Source organism: Panthera uncia (assembly GCF_023721935.1).
Source record: "Panthera uncia isolate 11264 chromosome D3 unlocalized genomic scaffold, Puncia_PCG_1.0 HiC_scaffold_8, whole genome shotgun sequence".
NCBI classification, from domain to species: Eukaryota; Metazoa; Chordata; class Mammalia; order Carnivora; family Felidae; genus Panthera; species Panthera uncia.
In genome coordinates, this window is record NW_026057586.1 from 11,308,109 (window position 1) to 11,333,085 (window position 24,977).

Here is a 24,977-nt window from a genome sequence, read left to right on the forward strand (position 1 = left end):
TAACTCAAGAAACTCCTATTAAAAATAATTAGGATCAATCAAAAGGGTTGGCCTCTCTAAAGCATGACCCTAGTAAGAAAATGACCAAACTTTGAAAGAAATCTAGAAACTTAACACTGTAGACTTCAAAGAGAGCAACAGAAAATTTGATCCAAGCATCATATATACGTACAGTATATGCATTTTTTTAGTCCTTGATAAGAAAATCATTGAAAGAATGACAAACCATGAATTTCAATGTTCTTTGAAGCTAGAGCTCAGGTGTGTAGGACTACACGTATATAATGTACACATATATATGTACATAATATGCATAACATAGAAGTGCGCATTATGTCGATGTCTTTCTTATCAGAGACTCAAATGAGTTCGACATTAATATGCAAATCTGAGTGTCTTGGCTAGAGATCAACCTACTACTTTCTGGAAGCTACTGGCCCAACTCTGTATCAGCATAAATGTAGCTTATGAAATACGACTACAAAGCAACAAGAAATCCTCTGCAGGTAACTCAGGCCCATTATTTTATAGTCCTCTCTTTTCATTAACTTTCTGAGCATTAGAAAATAAAGCTAATGAATATAAATTTATTTCACAGCTGGAAATTAAGGATTTTCAAAGTTTTGCTTAGCTTGAATAAGCACGTAATATGACTCAAGTAGAAATGATAACCTCGTGACAACCCACTCTCCACTCTCAGTGTCCCCCATCCTAACTGAATACTAAACCTTGCAACTTACGGCTCTCCATTGCAAGAACTGTGATATTATGAACAGCATTTGTCTCTCGATCCAAAGATTTGGCGGTTGTAATAACTCCACTGTTGGCATCGATATTGAAGTATCTCTCCAAGTCTGTGTTTCTGTCAATTGAATACCTAATGCAACATTAAAAAAGAAGAAGAACACTTCAATATTTATGTTTGATTACCATTTGCTAAATTCATTTCATTAATTACACGGCCACTCATCAAATCCTGCTGACACCACAATCTGTCATATTAGTACAAATACATGCTTAGCTTAAAACTTCACCAAAGTTATACTTGGTTCATAAGTTCTTGTCAGTAATCTTTTTGATTTTCTGTCAGTCAAAAATAAACACCCTAGTATAGTTCTCTTCACAGCAGATTTAATATTATAAGCTTCAAATTTATTTTATTATTATGTTAGTTCCCCCAAATCACTTACAATAGACTTAGTAGCCCCTGCCATGGTTATAGGTCCCTCTAAAATGAAATATACACAGACATCCTGACCATTCACATAGACCTTTTGTCTTGACAACTCCAGCCAGATCTTAATCCCCCAAACTTAAAAAAAAAATCCCTCAGGATCTTGACCAGGATTCCATAGAGAAGTTTCAAGGTAGAACCCCTAAAATTACATGAATATTTTGGTGTATAGGAGCATTTTCTCAAAATATCTGCTATCCAAATATGAGTGAAAAATGTTCTACCTGCGTTCTTAATCCATTATGCTGTTATTTGTTCTGTATACAAAATTCACCCACCTCCCATTAATGACTGTCTTTAAATGCCACCCCCAAGTCATTCTAGTTGAGTAAAGGGATCTCATTTAAAAACAGACAAAACCAACAGATAAACGCATACCCAATTTAAGAAAGTATTCTATGTTTCCATAGTTCTCCAACACTATTATTAAATAGAATCATCTACTTCCAGTCTGATGTATCACAAAATGCTAGACACATAGCAAGGAAAGAGGAGGCATCAGAAAATATTAGAAAATTAACCGCAACCCAACAAATATCGTCTTTGTCCAGCAATAGTAGGTGTTTGGGTACTGAGAATGTTAGGAACTTATTTTCTGATGATTTCTATTTTCTTGATGGCATATGAAACAAGATTATCAGCTGAGAGAGCAAAGGGGTGAAGGTACTTTGAGAAGAGTAGTCATTTTTTTTTTAGAAGAGACAGAAATATAAATAAATATAAATACACACGCAGAGACCAGGGAATGTATAACAGAAGAGCTAAGCATTGTGGATTGATACTTTGAGATTTATGTTCATCAATTTAATATGAAACCAGTCATTCTATGTGTCTGTCTTGCTCTGTTGTAATAAAGGCGCATAAAGAGCATAGGGTTATTTTAACTATTCATGGACAATGGACGGGGGGGGGGCGGGGTATGGACAACAGGGGCATGTACATAAGAGTGATAATAAGGAAGGCCCATGATCTATAAGTTGGTAAGGAAGAACGAAGGAAATAAGATAGACTGATTTGACAAGATTCTTATTGCATCAGTACATTATAAATCTCTTTCAGGATGCGGAATTTCTAAAGTGGAAAGTAGTGGACAAAGATTAAGATCCTCGAGGTAGATTTTCAACAGCGTATATACGAGAGCTGACAAGTCACAAGTATGTTCGTGAGAATCTAGGACTAAATCAAGGCAGAAAAACAGATCACTGGAGGTAAGAAGACCAAGAAACTGAAACAGGCACAAGGCATGAGTAGGCATTTTTCCAAAGCAGATATCCAGATTGCTAACAGACCCGTGAAAAGATGCTCAACATCACTCGTCATCAGGGAAACCCAAATCAAAACCACAATGAGATACCACCTCACACCTGTCAGATTAGCTAAAATTAACAGCTCAGGAAACAACAGGCAAGATGTGGAGAAAGGGGAACCCACTTACACTATTGATGGAAATGCAAACTGATGCAGCCACACTGGAAAACAGTAAGGAGGTTCCTCAAAAAGTTAAAAGCACAACTACGCTACAGTCCAGCAATTGCACTACTAGGTATTTACCCAAGGGATACAAAATCACTGATTCAAAGGGGCACATGAACCCCGACGTTTCCAGCAACATTGTCAACAATAGCCAAATTATGGGAAGAGTCCAAAGATCCATTGACTGATGAATAGATACAGAAGATATTGTGTGCCTGTGTGTGTTTGTGTGTGTGTTTGTGCTTCACCTTCCTCTTCATGACTGCCCTTTACTTAAAATCTGAAAACTCTCCTGAAGGTCCTCTTATGTTCTTTATATAAAACTCTTTTCCTTTGCAAATTTATACAGGCCCATGGCTTAAATAACTTGTGTATTTTTGATTACTCCAAAATTCACATAAAATCCTCTTGGCCCACTAGACTTATATATTGAATTGCCTGCTTAATGTCACCACATGGATAGACGACATGAACTGAGATGTAACATGTCCCAGCTGATGTTGTAACTGCTACAGTCTCCCAAGCCCCTACTTCCCCTACTCTTTCTCCTCCGAGTAAATGACACCACCAGTCACTTGAATGTTCGATCAGAAAATCTAGAACTGGTCAGTCACTTGTTTTTCTCACTTACTCTTGCATCCAGCTTCTCAGCAACTTCCAAGTACAAGCAGTTCCAATGGCCATACACTGTAGCCTAGATTCTGCATTATTTTACTCCTTATCAACGTATTAGGAGAAAACTAACAAATTGCTCTCCAAGGCTAAGGCGGAGGGAGTCAGAGCAGATGTGGGGAAAGAATGAGCTGTTGGCTTGAGATTGAAGGTCTTGGCAAGGACACAGAGGACACGGGTTGTCCAGAACACTCCGGGTGGTGGTCATACTTCTTCATCACAAGGACTTGGGATCACTGAGGATTAAAGGGGTTTCTTATTTTCAGGGGCGCCTGGGTGGCTCAGTAGGTTGAGTATCCGACTTCAGCTCAGGTGATGATCTCACAGTTTGTGGGTTCGAGCCCCGCATCAGGCTCTGTGCTGACAGCTTGGAGCCTGGAGCTGCTTCGGATTCTGTGTCTCCTCTCTCTCTGCCCCTCCCCTGCTCATGCTCTGTCTCTCTCTCTCAAAAATAAATAAATGTTAATTCTTTTAAAGGGGTTCCTTATTTTCAACCAGTCCTTCCAGGCATACAAAAACCTAGATTTTATATAGGAGACATTCACTATGATATAAAGTTACCTAAGAAAAGCAGCCCCTCAATCAAGAGAAGTAATGATTACATGGGCATTTTTTAAGTGAGAGGTGCCAGATGTCTCTCAGGAGGACTGACTGAGCCAAAAGAAAAGGAAGAGCCTAAAGAAGTTCAGAGGAGCACCTTGTACAGGTCTGGACCCACGGGCCAAGGTCCTGAGATGTTCGATGGCCCGAGTCAATTAGAGGCTGAACAGAAAGGAAGGGGATAGGTTGTTTCTCTAATCACAAACTGAAGTGAATGTCAGTGCATCTCCTCATGCTGTTAGTGGTGTTTGGACTCACGATGATCCCTCTACTCTCTGCAAATGACAGCCTAAGAAAACTTGGCCTCTTTCAATGCATGTTGGAGGAACCAATGAAAGAGATCACTTCTGTGATCTGCCGCAGTTAAAGCTTCTGCTCTATCCATTTATTAGGCAGGCAGCTTGAAATCTCACTGTCCAGCCTCAGTCCTTTTCTTGAGAGCTGTGAACTGCTCCAGACTCCTGCAATGTCTTGAACTCAAATTCAGTAGATTTAAAGCAGATCCAGCGGCCTTTCCCCAAAACTATCAGTTCTTCGTAACTTTCCCGTTTTCGGAACGAGCTGAGTATTTAAAGCAGAGTTGACGTTTTTCTCTGAATCCTCAACTGTGAAGGGTCATGTGTAACAAAGACTTCTACTTACATGTCTAATATTCATTTACCCTTCATTCTTATTAATAGAACCTTGCTTTTGTTAGACGCAGCCATGTGTTCAGCTGAACAACTGGGATTACTAGTCTTCCATGCTGATGCAGTGTCAATCTCCTTATATTAACATTTTAGCAAATGAGATGAAGAAAGTTGAGTCGAGCATGACTGAAAAACCCCTACAGACGATAGGAAAGAGCTGATAATTCAGCTTGCATTTGATGTCTGCCCCTTCCCCTCCGTCTCACCTGGGACACGCACACAATGGAAGAGGTCCAAAAACCATCTTGTAAATAGGAGGTGATGAGTGCTTGGCATGAGAAGCCAAGGCCCTTGATGACATTATACTGCCAAATTGTCAGTCCTTGGGTGCATAGCTCCAGACTTCTCATTAGTAAGTCATTAGTGTTAAGCTTTGTTGCAACTAGCCAAGCACAATTTCAAACAAGGGCAAGCAGGTACTATTATGGTGGTATTTCAGAATTAGATACCTACATCTCACAGTTGGTTGTTGATGGAGACAAGATTCAGAACCGTGTCATCTGAGCCACCTGTCCATTATGTACCACATTACCCATAAACGAGCTTTTAGTCCCTGTCACTTACAACTTTACGATTCAGCTTCTTTTCGCTTTTTCCCCAATGCTCTCTTATCTAAAACCCTAAGCCAGTCAAACTGATGTTAACGGATTAATTAAAAGGCCATGTGTCTCTCCATTTCTGATGTCTTTCCTCATGTTGGTCCTCCTTTACTCCGTGTTTCCGCCTTTCCAATTATTTTAGTCCTATGATTCCTTGAAGACAGTCCTCTAGCATTAAAGCAGCAAGCCTTTCCAATTACATAAAAGAGAAAGAATTTTTCCCCCCAATCAGGGCCTGAGGCGCCAGATGTGGAGCAAGCACAGAGGAGCTGTCTTGACTTCTGCTCTAACTCATCTCCATTTTCCTGGCTTTGGATGCATGGGACTTAATTGCCATCCTGGAGAATTGCATTCCTGCCTCAAATCAGAGACCCTCAGGCCTCACAGGTTTGGGGCTTTGCTTGTGGAGAAGAGCAAATCAGAAAATGTGGTTGATTTATTTGGGAGGAAAAGGAAGGCTCATGGGACAGGGTCCTGCCATACATCATTTTGAAGAAAATGGGTACTGGTTTCAGAAAGAAAGCCCAAGAACAACATCAGAAAGCAGAAAGATTTAAACCTAAAAGCTAACGTGTTATGGATTTTTGCCAACCCAAGAGTGTTCTTCATTTCGACCCATGCCCCGCCCCCAGCATCAAGTTTCTGTTAAATCACACCAGTAATAATTTTGGAAAAGTCTTTAAAAAATAATGTAGTATGATGTGATGTGACTGTGGGACCCCAGGATTCGAAGTCAGGACACCCTGGGATATTACCACCAAGCTTGATCTGACTGCCTGGAGGGACTACCGGTAATTTAATCCCTCAGCCCAAATTTATTAATAAGTGAGTTGAAACAGAGATCTCCAAAATTTTGTAAGTGTCTGATCTGATCTTAGCAATTATCCTACATTATCACAGAGAGTCACTGCATATTTTTGTAACTCTAATTTCCCTAGGATCAAACAAAAAATTTGGGCACTCGGTACTGGGAAATCAAGGCTGTTCCTATAGTATATTGCCAAGAAAAAAAAAAAAAAGAACAATTCATAGTCAAAGCAACATCTCTGAAGTTTAGTTCATTAAAGCCACTCTGTTTTAAAAATATGATACACGCATATAATCCATAATGGGCCTTTCTTGGTTTGTATAAAGAATACAGGCTGTCACTAAAATCCCTTAATGTTTAATGTAGGGAACAGTTGGAGGACACATATTTGGATCTCTCTGTTCTCTAGATCTTACAACTTTTTTCAAAACAAATATTTTAAACTAAAAGCAAAAACCAAAGCAAAAACAATTTACAAGTTATGCCTTTTTAAGAAACCCTGCAGTAGTTAGGATCTGTGAACCTGGTGCTCCCCACCACAAATCACACGCAAGGAAATAAAGGACACGATTTATGGCCCCGACCCTGCCACTGCCCTCCTGTACTCATTTGGGCTCTCGAATCACTATTTATGCTGTTCTGTTTCTTTCGCCGCAAAATGAGACAGTTTTACAAGATGGTTTATCATTTCCAGATTTAACATTTGCTTTTTTAAGTAAGATTTTGTGTACCACCTCTTTCCAGCTAGATAACAAGAGGGTTGGGAACTCATCTCATCATCTGTATACGCTCGGCGCTCTGTACATCTGCAATGAAAAGAATTCCTTAATAAACTCCTGTTATTACCATGGCTGCTGTTTGAGAAGCTATGGAGATCAATCGAAATGTTCTTCTCCAGCAGCATCCTTATCGCCCAGCTACTGAGATGCATGTGAACACTCACAAAGAGGACGTGTGGGTGAGTGAGCTAGATTAACACAAATGTATCACCGCTACTCCCCAAATGGCAAAAGATAATGTGATAAATATACACGAACAATTCTGAACGCAGAAACAGCTGAGTCATTCGAGTTGAGATCTTAAGAAACGCATGTGTGGGTGGGTGCCTGTGTGTGCCTGTGTGTGTGTTGTGTGTGTGCGTGCATGTGTGTGTACTGCTGTAAGGAGTGGGCAGCTTCTCATACAGACCTTGCTAAAATCCTGGAACCACATTTTCTAACTGTGTGACCAGGAGGCAGATGTATTATAACACAGGAATGATCATGCTTGCCTTACAGGACTTTAACAAGAAATTTCTTCAAAATAAACTACTGAGTTCAGCACTTAGAGATGCTACTCTTTGTACTCTCACCCCCTGCTGATAACGGCAACTCGATTCTCCTTGGAGATTTAAACCTTCCCAATCTCATGCAATCTTGATGGTACTCACAATCAAGATGCCCAGAACTTCCTGGGTAAGAGACGGGGCACACGTCCTAAGACAGGCCAAAAAACTTTCCAAGAAACGTGAACCTTAAACAGAGGGCCACGAGAAAAGAACAGGGTTGGCACGGGTTCACCCCACTGCCCCATCCTCAAAAGACTATCTGCTCATTCTTGCTGGTCATATTTCTAGAAAAACCTTAGTCTTCTGTTTTCAGAGTACTGGCTATGCAATGTTTTCTTTAATTCTGTGAGCTATCCCCAATTACTTCAATTAATCCTTTTTTTCAGTTATCTATGGCCAATTTCTATTATTGCAACTAAACAATGCTAAGAGTACAGTTCAGTGTAAGTATAGCTCCTTAATCTTTCTTCCTCATGGATAGTTCCCTAAGACTCACACCGAAACACATTATGGATTTAGTATTCTTCTATTCATCACACTTTTCAATAAGCATTTTAAATGTGGAAAATAATATAAGGGACAAATCAAGAGAAATGTAATCTTCAATAAATTCATTACCTGCAGTCTTCCAAAAGCTAACTCAGAACTCCAAGCAGAGTTCTAATTCTAGGGCAATATGATAAAAGATGGAAAAATTGATCACATATATTAGGAATTTCTACTCACATTTTGAAAATTATCTCTGGATATTAAATACGCTAGTATAATAAAAACACTTTTTTTATCTTCACCATATGTGAACTTTTTTTTTTCATTTTTAGTGATAGTTATATTCAATTGGGCAGCATTTTGACATTAAAGCTCATATTTTCCCGATGGAATAGATTTCTGCTACTTTGCACATGAACCACTATTTTTCCTCTGTGTTACTGGCTAAGTTTCTTACAAAATAAGATACTACCAAATAATTTAGATTAAAATAATATGTACAAATATATGCATGTATACAGGCTACTTTAAAAAAAAAAACCTGCACACTGAATTATTCAAACATCCCAAATGCGTTCATACTAGTCACACTACATAATGTAATATCTGATACTATTTTATCACCTTTTATCTGAGAACATAAAATACCAGGAATGCCAAAAGTGCCTGCAGGTAAGTAATATTACTTAGAATCCTTGAACATAAGTCCAAATGTAGTTCTGTATTTAACTTGTTAGAAATGCTGAAAACAATCCCCATTAATTTTTATGACCCCCCCCCCACATCTAATCTTATTTGCGATGATATCATGTTTCAATCCATTGGCTATTTTTAGCATAGGGACTTCGGGCTGTTTGTGCTGCCTAGAGAAGTACTTCTGATTTCATAAAACAGCACTCGACTCTTAAGATGTAACTAAATAAAACATAAACAGATTTTGCATAACGTTTTCGTGGTCTGTCCAAATTCTGCCATCCCTCAAGGCCTTGCTTACACGATCACTCCTTCAAACGAAGTCTCCTGTCCAGTCAGCTCAGAGTGACTACAATTTATCTCATGATTTGCTCTGACACTTTCCCCCCTCATTTTGTTTAACGTTTATGGGATCTTATTTCTTCAACCGGATTGGAAGTTCCTGGAGGTCAGAGGAAATGTTTTATTCATCTTTGTTTTTCCTGTCAGTATTCTCCCCAGCACTGTGCACAAAGCAGGTTCTCAATAAATGTATGCTGATGCAGTGCTTTGGTCTCCAAGTGCTGACATGAAGGGTGAAGAGTGTTCTAGGCTCTAGGCTGCTCTCCTAGTGTCTCCCGTCTCGTTGACGAGACACGCAGAAGCGAAGTTTCTAACATTCAGAAAGATGATCAAAATCAGAACGTGACCTGTCCTTCCAAATTCAACAGATAGACCCTGATATTTGGCATTCTGGGACAAAATTTACATGAAACAGTAAGCAACTACATAAAACATAAAGAGCCAGGTATATGCTGGACCTCAATGATCTACTTTTGCTTTCAAAAAAGCCTCTTCTTCTTCTTCCTTTTTTTTCTTCTGGCTAAGTAATCTTAACTATCACCTAATTTGCATTTTGGGCTTCTAGTTTCTATATGGGAAGAGGAAAACAATGTATACATGACATGATGGGGGAGGTGCCCTATCTGAATGCTAGGCAAGCTATAAGGAAGATATGACATTTCACGATGGTGTTATATTCTGGCTAAGTACCGTGCTTAGAGTTCATTTAACCTTTCCACCTATCGCTACTATACTTCTAGATGGTCAAAATGCTTTATCGTGATGTAGATGCCCAGTCCTCTTTTAAAGAAAGGGCATATGCACAGAGAAGAGTTACTCATCGCTTTGGCTGGTGCCAGAGGTAGGTAAAAATAAAAAGTGCTGAGCAAGGAAGGGATCATATGAGACGAGGCTCTCAATTCTGTCTTTTTGGAGGAAAGTGAATGTGTTTCCTTCTAGAATTCTAGTCTCATACCCCACATATTGGTAAACATCCCAAATATAAGTAGCCTATGCTAGATTTTAGTATTACGCTACAAACCTGTCAATAAATTTAAATGCGAAGTATCCAGTTTCCCATCCTGTTTTACAATTCAAACACTATCAGCCTCATTTCAAGCAGTTACAATAAAACAAATACTACTCTTCCACTCCTCTAAGAACCACACCATTTCTAAAGGTGTGAGCACAAGGTTCACAACTCTAAGACGCTTTGGGTTCTAACTCAATCTGGAAATTCACTTTTCCTAAGATCTCAGAAGACTGTGACATCTACCCAACCAGTGGCATTTGCTGAAGGAGGACTTACATTTGGATAGGTACCTGAGCGCCCAATGCAAACACGTGTTCATGTCCATTAAACTATGTAATATTGTCTGTGTACTGGAACCTATGTGAATACCAAATAAACTTCACTACAGACTGCCAATACGGTTGCCTGTAGAGTATGTCTCCTTTCATTGGCTTATTGACCTTGAAATAAAGATGGCAGGGAAACACAACAAACTATAATAATAGCAATGTATCATGATAATGCTTTCTAATGCTTAAGTCATGATTCTCAGTTTGAAATCATTGGTTACTTTCCCTTTATTAATCTTCAAAGAACTTGGGAGAAGGCAGGGATAGGGTTTACTTTTCCTTTTTACTAGGTATATGGGAACTTAGGAGACTAAGTGCATCCCCTAGGTAACTCAGCAAATATCAGTGCTGAGAAGAGAACTAGTCTTCTAGAGAATGCACATCAGTGAACACCTATTCATCAAACTAGGATCTGATAGGAGGAGCCTGGCCTTTCAAAGGTGGATATCACAAATGGATATGAAAGACAGATGCAGAAAAAAAAAAAAAAATCAGCTATGGATGTGAACTGACCTTATAAAAAATAGCGTAAAAATGCTTCAAAAGTACTAGTGGTAAATATTAAGTCAGGGGCACCTGCGTGGTCCAGTCAGTTTAGCATCTGACTTTGGCTCAGGTCACGATCTTGCGGTTCACGAAGTCAGGACCCGCATCAGGCTCTGTGCTGACAGCTCAGAGCCTGGATCCTGCTTCAGATTCTGTGTCTCCCTCTTTCTCTGCCCCTCCCCTGCTCACACTCTGTCTCTCAAAAATAAACATTACAATTTTCTGAAAAATATTAAGTAACGACATGAATTCTACAAAAGCAAAAAAAAAAATACACACAACAACATTTTAGTCCACTTTGAACAAAGGCGGTCCTCTTTAGTTGTGAGACTTAGGTGTTCAAAAACTGATATAAGATAGCACTAAGCTGAACTTTCAGGCCACCTTCATTAGTCTTAAGAAAAAGAAAATGAGGTCAAAATAAATTCCTGGCCAGCCTCTTTCATTGACGAAAGCCACAGAGATCTGTACGTTCAAAACCAACAGAGTTCACCTTCTGACCCTTTCTCTCTCTGTACTTCAGGGAGTAAACCTGGAGGTCACTTCATCTCTACCTCAGGTCACTACCCTCCTAGCCCTACTCTTCCTTCCTCCCCAAATTATAATACTGCATTTTTTTCAAATAAAGTACTATAAAAAGTAAAATGTTTGTGTGGCGAGGCTTTAACAGGATGACATACAAGCAAACGAGTAAAGGAAAAATAAGAAAGAAACAAGATAAAAACGCAATGCAATCTATCAATTTTCCTTGACTCCTCTCACTCAAGGCCCGAATCGTGATATATATGTGTCTCTTCTTTTACACCCCTAACGTCATGAAAGCATTCTCTTTCTTCCCATTGAATGGTTTAAGCAGAAGTCTGACTGTTCTGAGTAGCTGATCTGTGCCTACAATCATGCTGTGTCTGACTGTTCCTAAGGGAAGGAGACTTACGTGTGTCAGTAGGAGATGTGATGCTATAGCAAACCCAAGTTCAAGTGTGTGCAAGTCAACGGGATTTGGTGGATGCAGCTGAGCTTAAGTTAGGAAACTGTTCTGACAACGAAGGATGGACTGTTTTAGGCAGAAGGGGAAGGCGTGTTCTACCTGCTACATTTGCGACTTCCGAATGTTCTATTGCACGGAAGATTATATTCCTAGAGATGGTTTGTGATCACTGTGTTCAAAATAATATAGCCGTCCATATAGCCTGACTTTATCGTATAGATAGGGGGATGCCAAGTCTGACTTCATTTTTGAACAATTATTTTAAATAAATTCTTCACTAGACTATGATATTAATGTCAGACAAGAGAGAAGGAAAGGAGAGTGGGGGGTGTGTGTGTGTGTTACCATATCTATATCCCTAAATAAGCTTATTATTTTAGCTTATTATTTTAGGGAGGTAAAAGATTATAAGCTTTTCTTAACAATAATCATCGTCTAAATTACGGATATTTTTCGTGACAGTTTACAGTCAATGTCCAGACTTAGCTCAGAAGTCAGCTCAAAGCTTTCACCATTGCCAGATAGCAGTTAAATCTAAATGTGGTTAGCTTATTAGTTGAATATATATAAAATACTGAGTGATTTTTGTACTTTATACCTTTACGTTTTTGTAGTCAAAATCCAAAAGGTCACATTGAGAAACTTTACTAGTGAACCCACATTAAGACATGCAATACAAAGACATTTCAAATATATCGTCTTTATAACATTTATCTAAAAAGACATAATGTATCGTATGCACACACATGCTAACACATGCATACACAAAACCATACATGTAGATCATAGGTTGTAAGTTTTATGTAAAAAGTGCGAAATTGGATATCATGGTATTTTGACGTGCTTACCTATCATCATTTTGTTAGTTGCGAAGAGATCAGTTGCTTAGAACTGTGTGTCTAGTCTCGATACAGGACTATTGATAAAACACTTTAAAACAGTCCTTAGATACAGATACAGTTATACTTTTTATAAGTGGAAATAATAAACAAATACATGCTAACCAAACAGGCCAATATGAGAAAATGATCTATTGAAAGTCAATCCCTAATTTAAATTTTTTATAAAATTAGTTTTCTAATATATGCATATATCCCATAACTAGGACACGCATCACTTCATCTTTGAACACGGTTTGCTTTGAAAGAGCTCAGGATAATTGGTTGAATAGGAACATCAGCTATGGCTTGTGGATGATAACGGATGCCTAAAAATTATTGCTACATAATAATGGCCCCAGATAATCAGGTGAAACATTTTTAAATTAGTAAAATGTTGCACCGCTCTGATCCTGGTTCCTTCTGCCTCTATGGCTCAATATATATACAAAACTGGTCTTCATCTGCCATGAACCAAAAGCATCGTAACGCAGAGACATGAACTGTGAGCAAAGCACACTCTTGTAAAATCGCATAAAAGGAGAGCAATGAGCTTTTACCTCACAGGGCTGTTGGAAGAATCTGGGTCATGAGCCGCGACGGTGCCAATGATATTCCCAACTTGGGTAGCCTCTGATACCTCCATGGGGTACAAGGGTGAGGAAAACACAGGGGGCTCATCCACATCTTCCACGATTATTTTCACTGTGGTCGTGTCGCTGAAGGGACCCAAGCTCAGAAAGCGAGGGTCGGCATCTTTGTTTGCAGCTTCTATCCGGAGTGTGTAACTTGTTTTGGCTTCAAAATCCAGGTCCTGTAAAGAAAGTTATTAGGAAAATTAAATTACCAATTAAATAGTCAGCTAAGCAGAGCCTTTTCATTTATGAATGTCAGTACGCATAGAAAGGACTCCGCCACGAAAATGCACCATCAGCATTCACAAATAATAAATAATAATGCCAATCAGACTCCTTGCTGCTTTTCTGGCTCACAGACAATGGTAAGTGCTTTTCAGCTAACTTAATCCACTCCGCTGGCAAATGCAAGTCTTTTGAATATTATTTGAAAGACAACTGATAAGATTGAAAAATCTTTCCAACAGGGATATCAATATAATTTTCTTCAACCATGTAATTTAGCTGCACTATCCAGGGGTGCACACTAAAAAGAAAGAAAAATACAACTTTCCACTGAATTTATTATTTAAAAGGTCATCTTTATTGATTTCAGGGACTCCATTCCAGTCCTGAGCTTTTACGGATGCTCCAAAGGGAGCCAGCCACACAGGATAGGTGGTACGTTGAGTTTGTGCCGTCTGAAAACACAGCCAGTTCTCGACGAAGCACGCATTGTTTCTTTCTCCACAATCCCTCTACCAGTGCACACTGTGTCTCTGTATTTGATGGTGGAGAGTTATATTCCAGAACCTCCATTCTGTAACTTTCCTAGAGGATTAACATGCTAACGCGTTCCTCAAAAATAGTGACCCAAGTTAAACCATTTGGCAGCTTTAAAAAGTTGTAAGGGCAATTAAATGCTGTCCTAGAAACGCACCATCTGTGGGGGGAAAACAAAAAAGAATGCCGCACACAACATGCTGAAGTTGTTTGTGACAATAAAATGCTCTTTCTTCAAGGGATACAGAGCCTCAGAGTTTAATGACTTTCGATCTCAGTCTCACCACTGAAAAGCTGTCCCCAAATATCACTTACGTTCAATAAGACAAAAATAATGGCATAAAAAAGTAAAGGCATGGTATGAAATATAACACATGATACATGTAACTCTCGTTTTTACTTAATGGTTATGTCACAGGAAAAGTATTATGAAAAGGGGCAAAAACGTAATGTTGCGAATTATAATCCAACTCCATCTATTATGTACGTGGGCACATGAGTGTTAAATACACGAAGGTATGCATACATTCCAACCATCCCAAAAGGTGTGATACTAAAAAAAAAAAAAAAAAAAAAAACAATGTAGTCATATAAATATAAATTAGGGGCGCCTGGGTGGCTCAGTCGGTTAAGGAGCCGACTTCGGCTCAGGTCACGATCTCGCGGTCTGTGAGTTCGAGCCCCGCGTCGGGCTCTGGGCTGACGGCTCAGAGCCTGGAGCCTGCTTCCAATTCTGTGTCTCCCTCTCTCTCTGCCCCTCCCCCGTTCATGCTCTGTCTCTGTCTCAAAAATAAATAAACGTTAAAAAAATTTTTTTATAAATATAAATTAGGAGATGCACATATAAACACACACTGAAAGTATATATATACACATATATGTATATATGATGTACAGAATATATATACCTATATATACATCTACACACGCTTAGACAAAACATAATACACATACACACATAAACCCATGTACGTACAAAATATACAAATATTCATGTGTATTTGCAGACATATATTACATGAAAAGATTCCATGGCTCATCTCTGGTTAATACCGAGAAAAAAATATATAGATCAATTCTCAAGATAGGTTTACAATATCTAGATAAAGGAGAACTTACTGAACTATTTACTGGCCTCACATTGGTCTCATCCAATCGACTGTAAGCTCCAGACTGTTTTGTTAATTACTAGCATTCCCAGTGCCTATTATGAATTCAGTACATAGAAGGGGCTCAATAAATTCTTGTTGGATTAGAAAACTAGACCACAGATAGCCAGGACACTTGGCCACAGAGAATCCCGATGGCCAAAGTAGGGGGTGAGGGGAAGGAACAATTAGGTATATTGGTATTCTACCACAGGAAAAAAAAATTCTTAGAATTGCTACAGGAAAATGCAGTTTTAATTTTTTCTGAAGTTTCATATGAAAATTCAGGGGCACATGACAGTGCTCTAAACAAGTCCTTATTAGCAAATTCAGTGATATTTTTATGAGGCTACCTTTTTTGTCTATTACCTAAAAATATTTCTAGCTCGATAATTCTCAACCAAATGTGAGAATTAGGACTACCCAGAGGAATTTTCTGACACACGTGTGGCTCCTTCAATGAAAATTTTGATTCAGCAGATCCAGGATGAAGCCCAACCATACGCATTTTCAAAAGGCTCACTGGGTAATTGTGATGCAAACCCTCTTGTAAGAAGCCTGATCTTTGCATTAACACGGTCTTGTCACCATACATACAATCCACTATTTAATTTGGGTACTGCTGAGAATAAAAAAAAAAAAATATGTACCTAAATGCATTTACTTAGAGACTGTAAACATATGCACAAACAGCTCAGATATTAACCTGTTTACTTTGTGCTTCTATTACTTATAGAACTGACAAATGATGAGAGGAATCTTATTTTTATATAATATGTATCTGTGTATGTAGAATGTGTTTTAAAAATCCTGTTTATCATCTCCTTTTAAATCAATTCAAAACCACAACTTTTAAGATATTCATTCAGGTTTATCAAAAGGGGTAACAAGTATTTCTGTATTCAAGGAAAAGTGTGACTGATATATGAAACAATAATTTAAAATCTACCACACAAATGAATGCAATTATTTTATAGCAACTTTTTTTTTTTAATCTGTCTAAAAGGCAACAACATGAGATACAGACATCTGGATGCCACTGAATCATAATGAAACACAGTATCACACATGATGATTGGTTGCCTGAGAGCTATTATGAAAATAGAGCAATAAAAGAATTCATATGAAAGGCTATGAATCAAGATTACAGACAAAAGAATTGCTACACAAAATGATTTTCAGAGCAAATCAGAATAAGCCAGACAATACTTTTCAAAGAGAGGTGTGGGGTAACAGACAGAGTTGTTAAACACATAGAAGAAAAAGCTTTTGCAACAGAATTTTGATTCCTATTTCTTTTTCTTACTGATTTCTATATAAGCAACATATTCCGTAACTATTAGATTTAACGAACAGGGTTTTACTTGGGGAAAGAAATGTTAAAGCAACAGGTGAGGAAAGGCAAAGTAAAAGGAAGGAGATGAAGGTAATGTCTGAAGAGATTATGTTCGATCTTAGAAGCTACATATCACTGGAGACCGTATGTCACTGGAAATCAAACCAAAACACTGTTCATGCTGTCGCCCACAATAGCAAGCAAGATGTGGGATTAATGAGAACCTGAGTTCAAATGGAAATCACGTAGACCCAAACCAGTGATGTCATAGAGACATATCTGGGACCTGTAGAAGCTGCTCTTTCATCTGTCAAGTGACCTGTATGTCAGAGACACCAAGAGAAAGAAGCAGCTTATTGGGTATCTTATCTCCTAGACTATAAAATAGGGCTGTTTTTTTTTGTTTGTTTGTTTGTTTTTGCCATCAGAGATGAGAAACTTCAGGATTAAAAAGAAAAAAACTGCAGAGAAAAAACTGATGGTTAGCAGAGCGCAGGTGGGGTGGGGGTGGTGATACTGGCGAAGGGGATGAAGGCTTGAAAAGTGCACTCATCTTGACAAGCATGGACGAATGTGCGGAACTGTCCCATCAGCCGGCTGTACACCTGAAACTAATATGACACTATGTTACGTGTTAACTATACGGGAATGAAAATAAAAAGCGTAATTAAACACTAAGCAGTATAACTGCGGCAGAGGTGAACAACCTTTTTCCTGTAAGGAAATAATACTAAATAATTAGGCTTTGCAGGGTATGCATTCTCTGCCCCCTGCAAATGAATTAGTGTGGCCGTGAGCCAATAACGCTTCATTTGCAGGCAATGAAATTTACATTTTATATAACCTTCAAGTACCACACAACATCCGTCTTTCCTGATTTCTCCATCATTTTAAAAACACAAAACCACCCTGGGCTCTGGAGCTGTACAATAGCAGACAGGCAGTTGTTTGTCAACCACTGATCTAGGGAGCCCAACAGAATAAGCTTATTTTTCCAGACTAGGTGCTCACCCTTCTTTCTCCCATCCTTTTTACTACAATTAAAATGAACTATTCACTACGAGCATCACACTTCATCTTCCAGTTCGTATCGCCTGCTGGCCCTTCTTTCCCACATAATTTTGTCTTCCGTTTCTCTTATTGAAATCTCAAGGATACTCGTGATCACCTTTTCTTTTATGAGTGTTCCCAGAATCCCCGTACCTAACACATAATAAACCTTATGTTGAAGGCTAACCATGAACAAGAAGTTTTATACACATTTTTAACGTACATTGAAAACGATGCAAGGCTGGTATTATTAATTGATGTGAAAACCAAACAGCAGGGAGTTACAATGGAAGTGTAAAGTTACATGTGTAGAAGGGCAGGCACATTATGTGAACTCAAGGCCATGTCCACCCACCACCTATTCCCTTCCTGCTACAAAAAGCAGGCTTGAAGAGCAATTAGGGCTTCGTATTGTATGGCATTATCAAATTTAGGCACCTGCTTACATCGCCGACCTCACAGGTTTGCTATAAAGTATTCCTTGCTTTAAAATACGTAGAACACTGCCCGACACTGAGTAATCACTGTACAAATATTCACTTGGTCATTATCATTCTTAGTGCCATTATTTCCTGCTAGATTATGAGCAAATCCAATGAAAGTTAAGACCATGCCTTCCTCTTCTGGAAGAGGACACCCCCATGACACCTACACCTTCAGTAAAATCACTTTATAATATGGTGGCTTGGATTTTAAAAAAATATATAGAGTGGGGTCTCCATAGTTCCCCCTGCCATTTTTAGCATTTTTAATAGTAGAACCTAAGTTAAAACATAGTCATGAATTCATTTAATAAAATCAATGCACTACATTCTTCTTTTCCATATAGTTTGGCTACTGGTCTATAGCCAAAGGTGCTCTCATTAAGCTCAACGGCCTCCTTTTAGCTCTTCTTCTTTTGAGCAATGCAGAAGTTGATGTTTAGGAATTGATTCACATTAAACTCTTCTTTTTAAAAAATATTTATTGGGGTGCCTGGGTGGCTCGGTCGGTTGAGCGTCTGATTTCGGCTCAGGTCACGATCTCGTGGTTCATGGGTTCGAGTCCCGCGTCGGACTCTGTGCTGACAGCTCAGAGCCCGGAGCCTGCTTTGGATTCTGTGTCTCCCTCTCTCTCTGCGCCTCCCCCACTCACACTCTGTCTCTCTCTCCAAAAATAAATTAACATTAAAAAATATTTTTAAAACATTCATTTATTTTGAGAGAGAGAACGTGTGCATGCACACACCAATGCGTGCAGAGGAGAGGGGCAGAGCGAGAGGGAGAGAGGATCCCAACCAGGCTGTGCTGACGCAGGGCTTCACGGTCTCATGACATCTCATGTTTCATGAGATCACGACCGGAGCTGAAATCGAGAGTCGGACACTTTACCAACTGAGCCACCAAGGCACCCCCCAGGTTAACCTTTTCCTTTGCAGATTGTTCTCTTTCTGCTCTTCTAAACATGGAGTGGTGTCATAAGAGCTGATTAGAGCGTGTGTGTGTGTGTGTGTGTGTGTGTGTGTCCCCCTGTCTATATATTTAGTGTCTTATATTTAATGTTGATTTTGTGCAAAAGCACAAAGACTGTCATTTGTAAAACACTTCTTTCTCTGGAGATTCCAGCCGTCTTTTGGATCAAAGCATATTGTTTTGTATTCAATATCCTCCCTACTTGTTGATCAAACCAACAGAAACCTTTTGTCTCCCTTTAGTAAGTGGGCCTAAATGAAGCCATACCTATGGAAAAATAACCCCACTCACAATTTTCCCTTTACAATGATTTCAAATAAACCTACTGTCCAAAACCTTAAAAGTGGCCTACAACCTTGAAAAAGGTCTCTCAGCAAGGATAAATTTAAATAGCATTTAAATACAATGATAAGAGTTCTAAAGTTACTCCCCCCAAGTACTTTTCAAAAGCAAAACACACCTTTATCATGTGCAACTGCATTATTGCCTTTATTTTCACCCTTTCTTGGGTTGTGCCCAAGGAGGCCTTCATATTTCCCACTTGCCTAAATTTAGGTAGGCTTCTTCCTGACTTTGGCCCCTGACAGCCCTTTTCTTAGACAGCTTGTATCATAAGCCCATTCTCTGCCCCTTTGAGAGGTAAATTAAAAAAAAAAAAAAAAAAAACTTGCCATTTTTACAGCCCAGAAATGTCTTCCTCAAGAAATGGGGAGCCATCTCTTTGAAATGTCATTATCAAGGAAGACCGACCCTCTAGCTGCTGGCTGCTGTGGAGGGTAGGAGCCAACCTTCAGTCTAAGCCTTACTCCAAGTTGTAAAACTACCCCCTGTCATAAAGGTACAAGAAAATCTACTTTTCTTTTGGGTAAAGCCAATCAGGACAGACAAATGTTATCTCTCTTCGTAGATACTAAATTCTAACTCGGTAGCCCTCTTTCTCACCTGACTTGAGTTTATTATTATTAAAAAAAATTTTTTTTTAGAGAGCGAGAGAAAGTAAGTGTGCATGGGAGTGGGAGGAAGGCAGAGGGAGAGAGAGAATCTCAAGCAGGCACCATGCTCAGCATGGGACTCAATCTCAAGACTGAGATCATGACCTGAGCCGAAATCAAGTCAGACACTCAACCTACTGAGCCACACAGGCGCCCTCCTCTGACTTGAGTTTAGACTGAATTATGGTCTCCTTCTCCTACTGCAATATCCTTGAAGTCTGTCTTAAGCTGTTTAAATTTGTCCAGTGCAATTTTTGCTGACAGGTGCAAGTGATTTTAGCATCTTCTGAAGGTTTTATTTGCCTTGAAAACTTTTGTGAATCATAAAACCTATGTTCAGATTTGGACAATAGAGTACTTTCTTTTTTTTTTTATAGAGGATAAGAGAAGGGAAACACAGGTTTCAAGTTGTTATATGATTATATACTTGGATCCATTATGTTGATGCATTAAAAATATTTAAGGACAAATAATCTGAAATGTCACAAAATAAGTATAAGCAAATTTAGACTAAGCAAAAAAAGATTATGAGATACCACCATGTCCAGTTTGTGTTTCTAGGAGAATTATTATCTTTTCAAAAAATTATACTTTAACGCAGCTCTTTATCAGGTACTTGATACAAATATTCACATTTTGCTAATATACTATTATTACTACACAGAAAATTTTTGGTACTCTATAGGTAAATTGGTACCCCACCAAAGATCTTACGAATAATTGCAGAAATGTTTAAGCCCGAAACATTAAGTTATGTCAACCCATTAGGAATAAAATAAAGACATACATATCGGGAGTAACTATCTCCATTATCTAGCCAAACAGATGTCTTTTGACTTCTATGAGTAATTAAATTAACATATCTTAATCTTGATATGAAAAAAAAAGAGATAATTCAAGCAGGCATCATAACACATCTCCATTCTGTAACTTAAAAAAATCTGAGACAATCAGTTAAATGCACATACATTTCAGATTTTTAGTTGAACTAATCCACAAAGAGGTAGAACTGTAAGCTGCTCGATGTATTCCCCATTAACCATACACATTGATGGGGCGCCTTGATGGCTCAGTTGGTTGATTTTGGCTCAGATCATGATCCCAGGGTCATGGGATCGAGTCCCATGCCAGGCTCTGCTCTGAGTGTGGAGCCTAATTAAGATTTTCTCTCTCTCTCTCTCCCTCCCTCCCTCCCTCCCTCTGCCTCTTTCCTGCACTCATGCTCTCTCTAAAAAATAATTTATAATAAAAGAAATAAAAATACAACACATTTATATAGCCTTACCATATGCAAGTTATCATGCTAAGTGTTTAACAGCATTATTAACATCATTGATTCTCACAAGATAATACAGCTTCTAACAGATCTTTTTAACAAATCTAGAACTGAGTCAAGACAGATTGACTTTCTTGCTCCTAATCACACAGGGTGGCTCCAGTGTCTTTGTTCCCACAGACTAAGAAAGAAAAGCAGAATGAACTGGAAGTATAAATCAGATCATCTAAAACAAACACACGAAAGTAGTAGGAGTTAATCTCAGGACGATGACAAAAGGAAGAAAGGGAGAGAAATCCTATAAAACTGACGTTGGAAACAAGCAGTCCATACTGGGGGGCGGGTGAGATTTGAGTGAGAGAAAGTGAGGGCTGTTATCACCAAAATGTGCACTGCCACTGTACATTATTTCAACTTGAGCACAGAATGCCTAAATCAGGAATTACCCAGACTAGTTAATGTCTTGCTTCCTCTTTTATGTTATTGTCTGGATTAGCTTTTCCACTCACAGAAATGCTCCATTCGACATATGTGTTAATTTCCTACTACTGCGGTAACAAACCACCATAAATTTAGCGGCTCAAAAGACATCAAAGTATTGTTTTACCACTTTGGAGTGCAGAAGTCTAAATCAAGGTATTGGCAGGGGATGTGTTCCTTCTCAAGGCCTCGGGGAGGGGCAGAGGGAGAGGGAGACCCAGAATCCGAAGCAGGCTCCAGGCTCTGAGCTGTCAGCACAGAGCCCCACGTGGGGCTCGAACCCACAACGGTGAGAGCACGACCTGAGCCAAAGTCGGACGCTTCACAGACTGAGCCACCCAGGTGCACGCGCCTCCCCCCCCCCCCACGCCTGCCTTCTTCCATCTTTAAAACTGTATCACTTCTTTCTCTGGTTCTGTTATCACATCTCTTTTCTGACTCTGACTCTCCCTGCATCCCTCATATAAAGACCTTGTGATTACATTGAGCCCAAGGAGATAATCCAGGATAATCTCCCCATCCTGAGTTCCTTAATTTAATCCCATCTGCAAAATTCCTTTTGTAATATAAACTATTCACAGGTTCCGGAGATTAGGATGTAGAGATCTCTCTGGGAAGGCACAGGGTTCTGTGTACCAGAACCTCCTACTGTGAATTTACTAGACTGTTTTGATTTTCATAAGCAGAAAACAGGAAACAAGCCTTTGCAAAAGACTACATTCCTGCCCGGCATCTAACACCTGGTTCACGCAACAGCCCAGGCAGAGGTCTCTATTTCCCAGCATGCACGACTGAGGATGCCAAGGGACGCCCTACAGAAGGGTCTCACGCATTTTTAGGCAAGCTGAACCCAGATTATGACCCAAAGGCAGTTTAGCTCGTGTTTTCCTGGGAGCCTTTACCAAACGGTGGCAAATACTGATTTATTTTGATCCACGCAATTATTTTGTGAGCAAAGCTGACACAGGAGAGAAGGCGAGAGTAGACGTCAGCTGACCTGAGATTCTTACTTCCACCATTCCTTCTATGTGCACCGTGAAGATTTTTTGAGCTGAGTCTCTCTGGAGCACAGCTGGGACTCAAAATCTTTTTTCTACTTTGCCAGCGTCCACAATGTTTCATAGCTCCTTTCTTTTCGTGTGCGTGTGTACATATGTGTGTTTCCCACTCACTGCTCAAATCTGGACTGGCCTGTGTTGCTCTGATGAATATAACATGGCAGCAGTGATGAGCCAATTCTAGACATTGGCGCCGCGAGTCCCTGCAGCTTCTGTTCTTGCCGTTCTTGGAATAAATCCAGGTTAGCTGTTGGATGATGCGAGCCACATTTCCCCTCTTGTTGTTCCAGCAGACAGACAGCCACCTCCATGGAGAAGCCACCAAGCTGACCAGGAGCTCACCACTTAGATGAGCCTATTTAAGACCAGCAGAAAAATCACTCTGCTAACCCCCCACCAAATTGCTCACCCACAAAGTCATGACCTAAAGAAAAACTGTTGTTTAAAGTAGTCCATTTGGGGGGTAATTGGTTAGGTCGCAATGGATGGCTGACACAATTGTGGAGAGACACAGAATACAAGTTGGTGGCTTCAGTTTGTGACAGGTGATGACAGCATAGCCAGTAAAAGTGAATCAAACTAGCCTTGAAATGACCAAATGAAATGGTGGGAGGGGGTCATGTCTAGACATGTGATCTCTTTGAATTCCAGGCCCTTGACTCTTCTAATCATTTTCTGATTGGTTGTATTCTGTCTTTATCACCTAAAATAGATTCCAGGCTCCATCAGTTCCCTTCTCTATTGATAATATATGCAATTACTTTTCTGTGCGTGTGTGTGTGTGTGTATACTTTTTTTTAAGGTTTATTTTTGAGACAGAGCTCGAGCAAGGGAGGGACAGAGAGAGGAGGACAGAGGATCTATCTGAAGTAGGCTCTGTGCTAACAGCAGTGAACCTAATGCAGGGCTCAAACTCACAAACCGTGAGATCATGCCCTGTGCTGAAGTTGGACTCTCAACCAACTGAGCCACCCAGGCACCCCTGTATGTATATATATACATATATACACATATATACGCATATATATGTGTATATATACACACATATATATGCGTATATATATATACACATATATATACATATATGTATATATATGTGTATATATATGTATTTAATTTGCTTTTTGACTACTTATTTTTAAACTCTCTGCAAATACCTTAATGCTGGAAGAATAAAACAATTTCCCTTTTTTGAATTCTTTTCTGCCCTTCTAACTTAAAGTTTTCAGTTTCACCAGTGTCTAAAGCATTCTTTCCCTCACTTGATTCATTTATTTTTTTAACTAAGCTCTGTGCCCACTGTGGGACTTGAACTCACAACCCTGAGATCAGCCAGGCACCTCTTTCCCTTACTTTCCATACATGCTTTAGGGAATTCTCCTGTCCCTTTAATTGTAATTGTCATGCATATGGTAATGCCTCCCAGACCTAAGTTTGTACTCCAGGCCTCCGCCTTAAGCTGCAAATCCGTATTCATGACCTCCTAGACATTATTATCCAGATATCATAGGCGCTTCACGTGTATTCCAAACCATATTAATCATTTGCACACCCCTATTCAAGGACACACTTACCCAGTTACCCATGCTAGAAACATTAGTTTTCTCCTTAAATTCTCTCTCCAATTTTCTTACACAATCACTAAATCCTTTCTTATCTCTTTCTTAAATATCTCTTTCTTGGAAGCCTACCCACTGAAGCTAATTTAGGAAACAACACACCGTGGAAAAAAAGACAGAAGTCAAGGAAAAATTTGTACGTTATCTGTGACTTGTTTATACTAAGCAAAAAAAAAAAAAAAAAATAGTGATGGACTCACTGAAAAATGTCTTTGACATACATATATTCCAAGAACATTGCTCTGATAACTATCAAAAATCAAAGCAAACAGAAAATACTCCCAAGCGAACATGGCCTTTGCCTCTTTGATCAAGACTATCATGCGTTGACATGTACATTACTATCAACTTCCTTCAGAGACTGTCAATTTCTTACTTCCTTTTTAAGACCTTAAATTCATCTCTACTCTTGGCTATTCACACACAGGTAAGTTTATACGTTGATAAGCAGAGAGCCTATACATATGCACACATGAGCATAATGATTAAAA

General features: G+C 39.2%; 1 protein-coding gene across 1 annotated transcript in view; it reads right to left on the reverse strand.

Annotated features, from left to right (window-relative positions):
* CDH7 (cadherin 7) overlaps positions 1 to 24,977 on the reverse strand; it is a 121,843-nt gene that overhangs the window by 23,501 nt on the left and 73,365 nt on the right. The window contains exons 7-8 of the mRNA XM_049619704.1: positions 13,240 to 13,493; positions 741 to 877 (exon numbers count right to left, since the gene is read on the reverse strand). Coding sequence (XP_049475661.1) covers positions 741 to 877; positions 13,240 to 13,493 — 391 coding nt within the window. The remainder of the gene's footprint in view (positions 1 to 740; positions 878 to 13,239; positions 13,494 to 24,977) is intronic.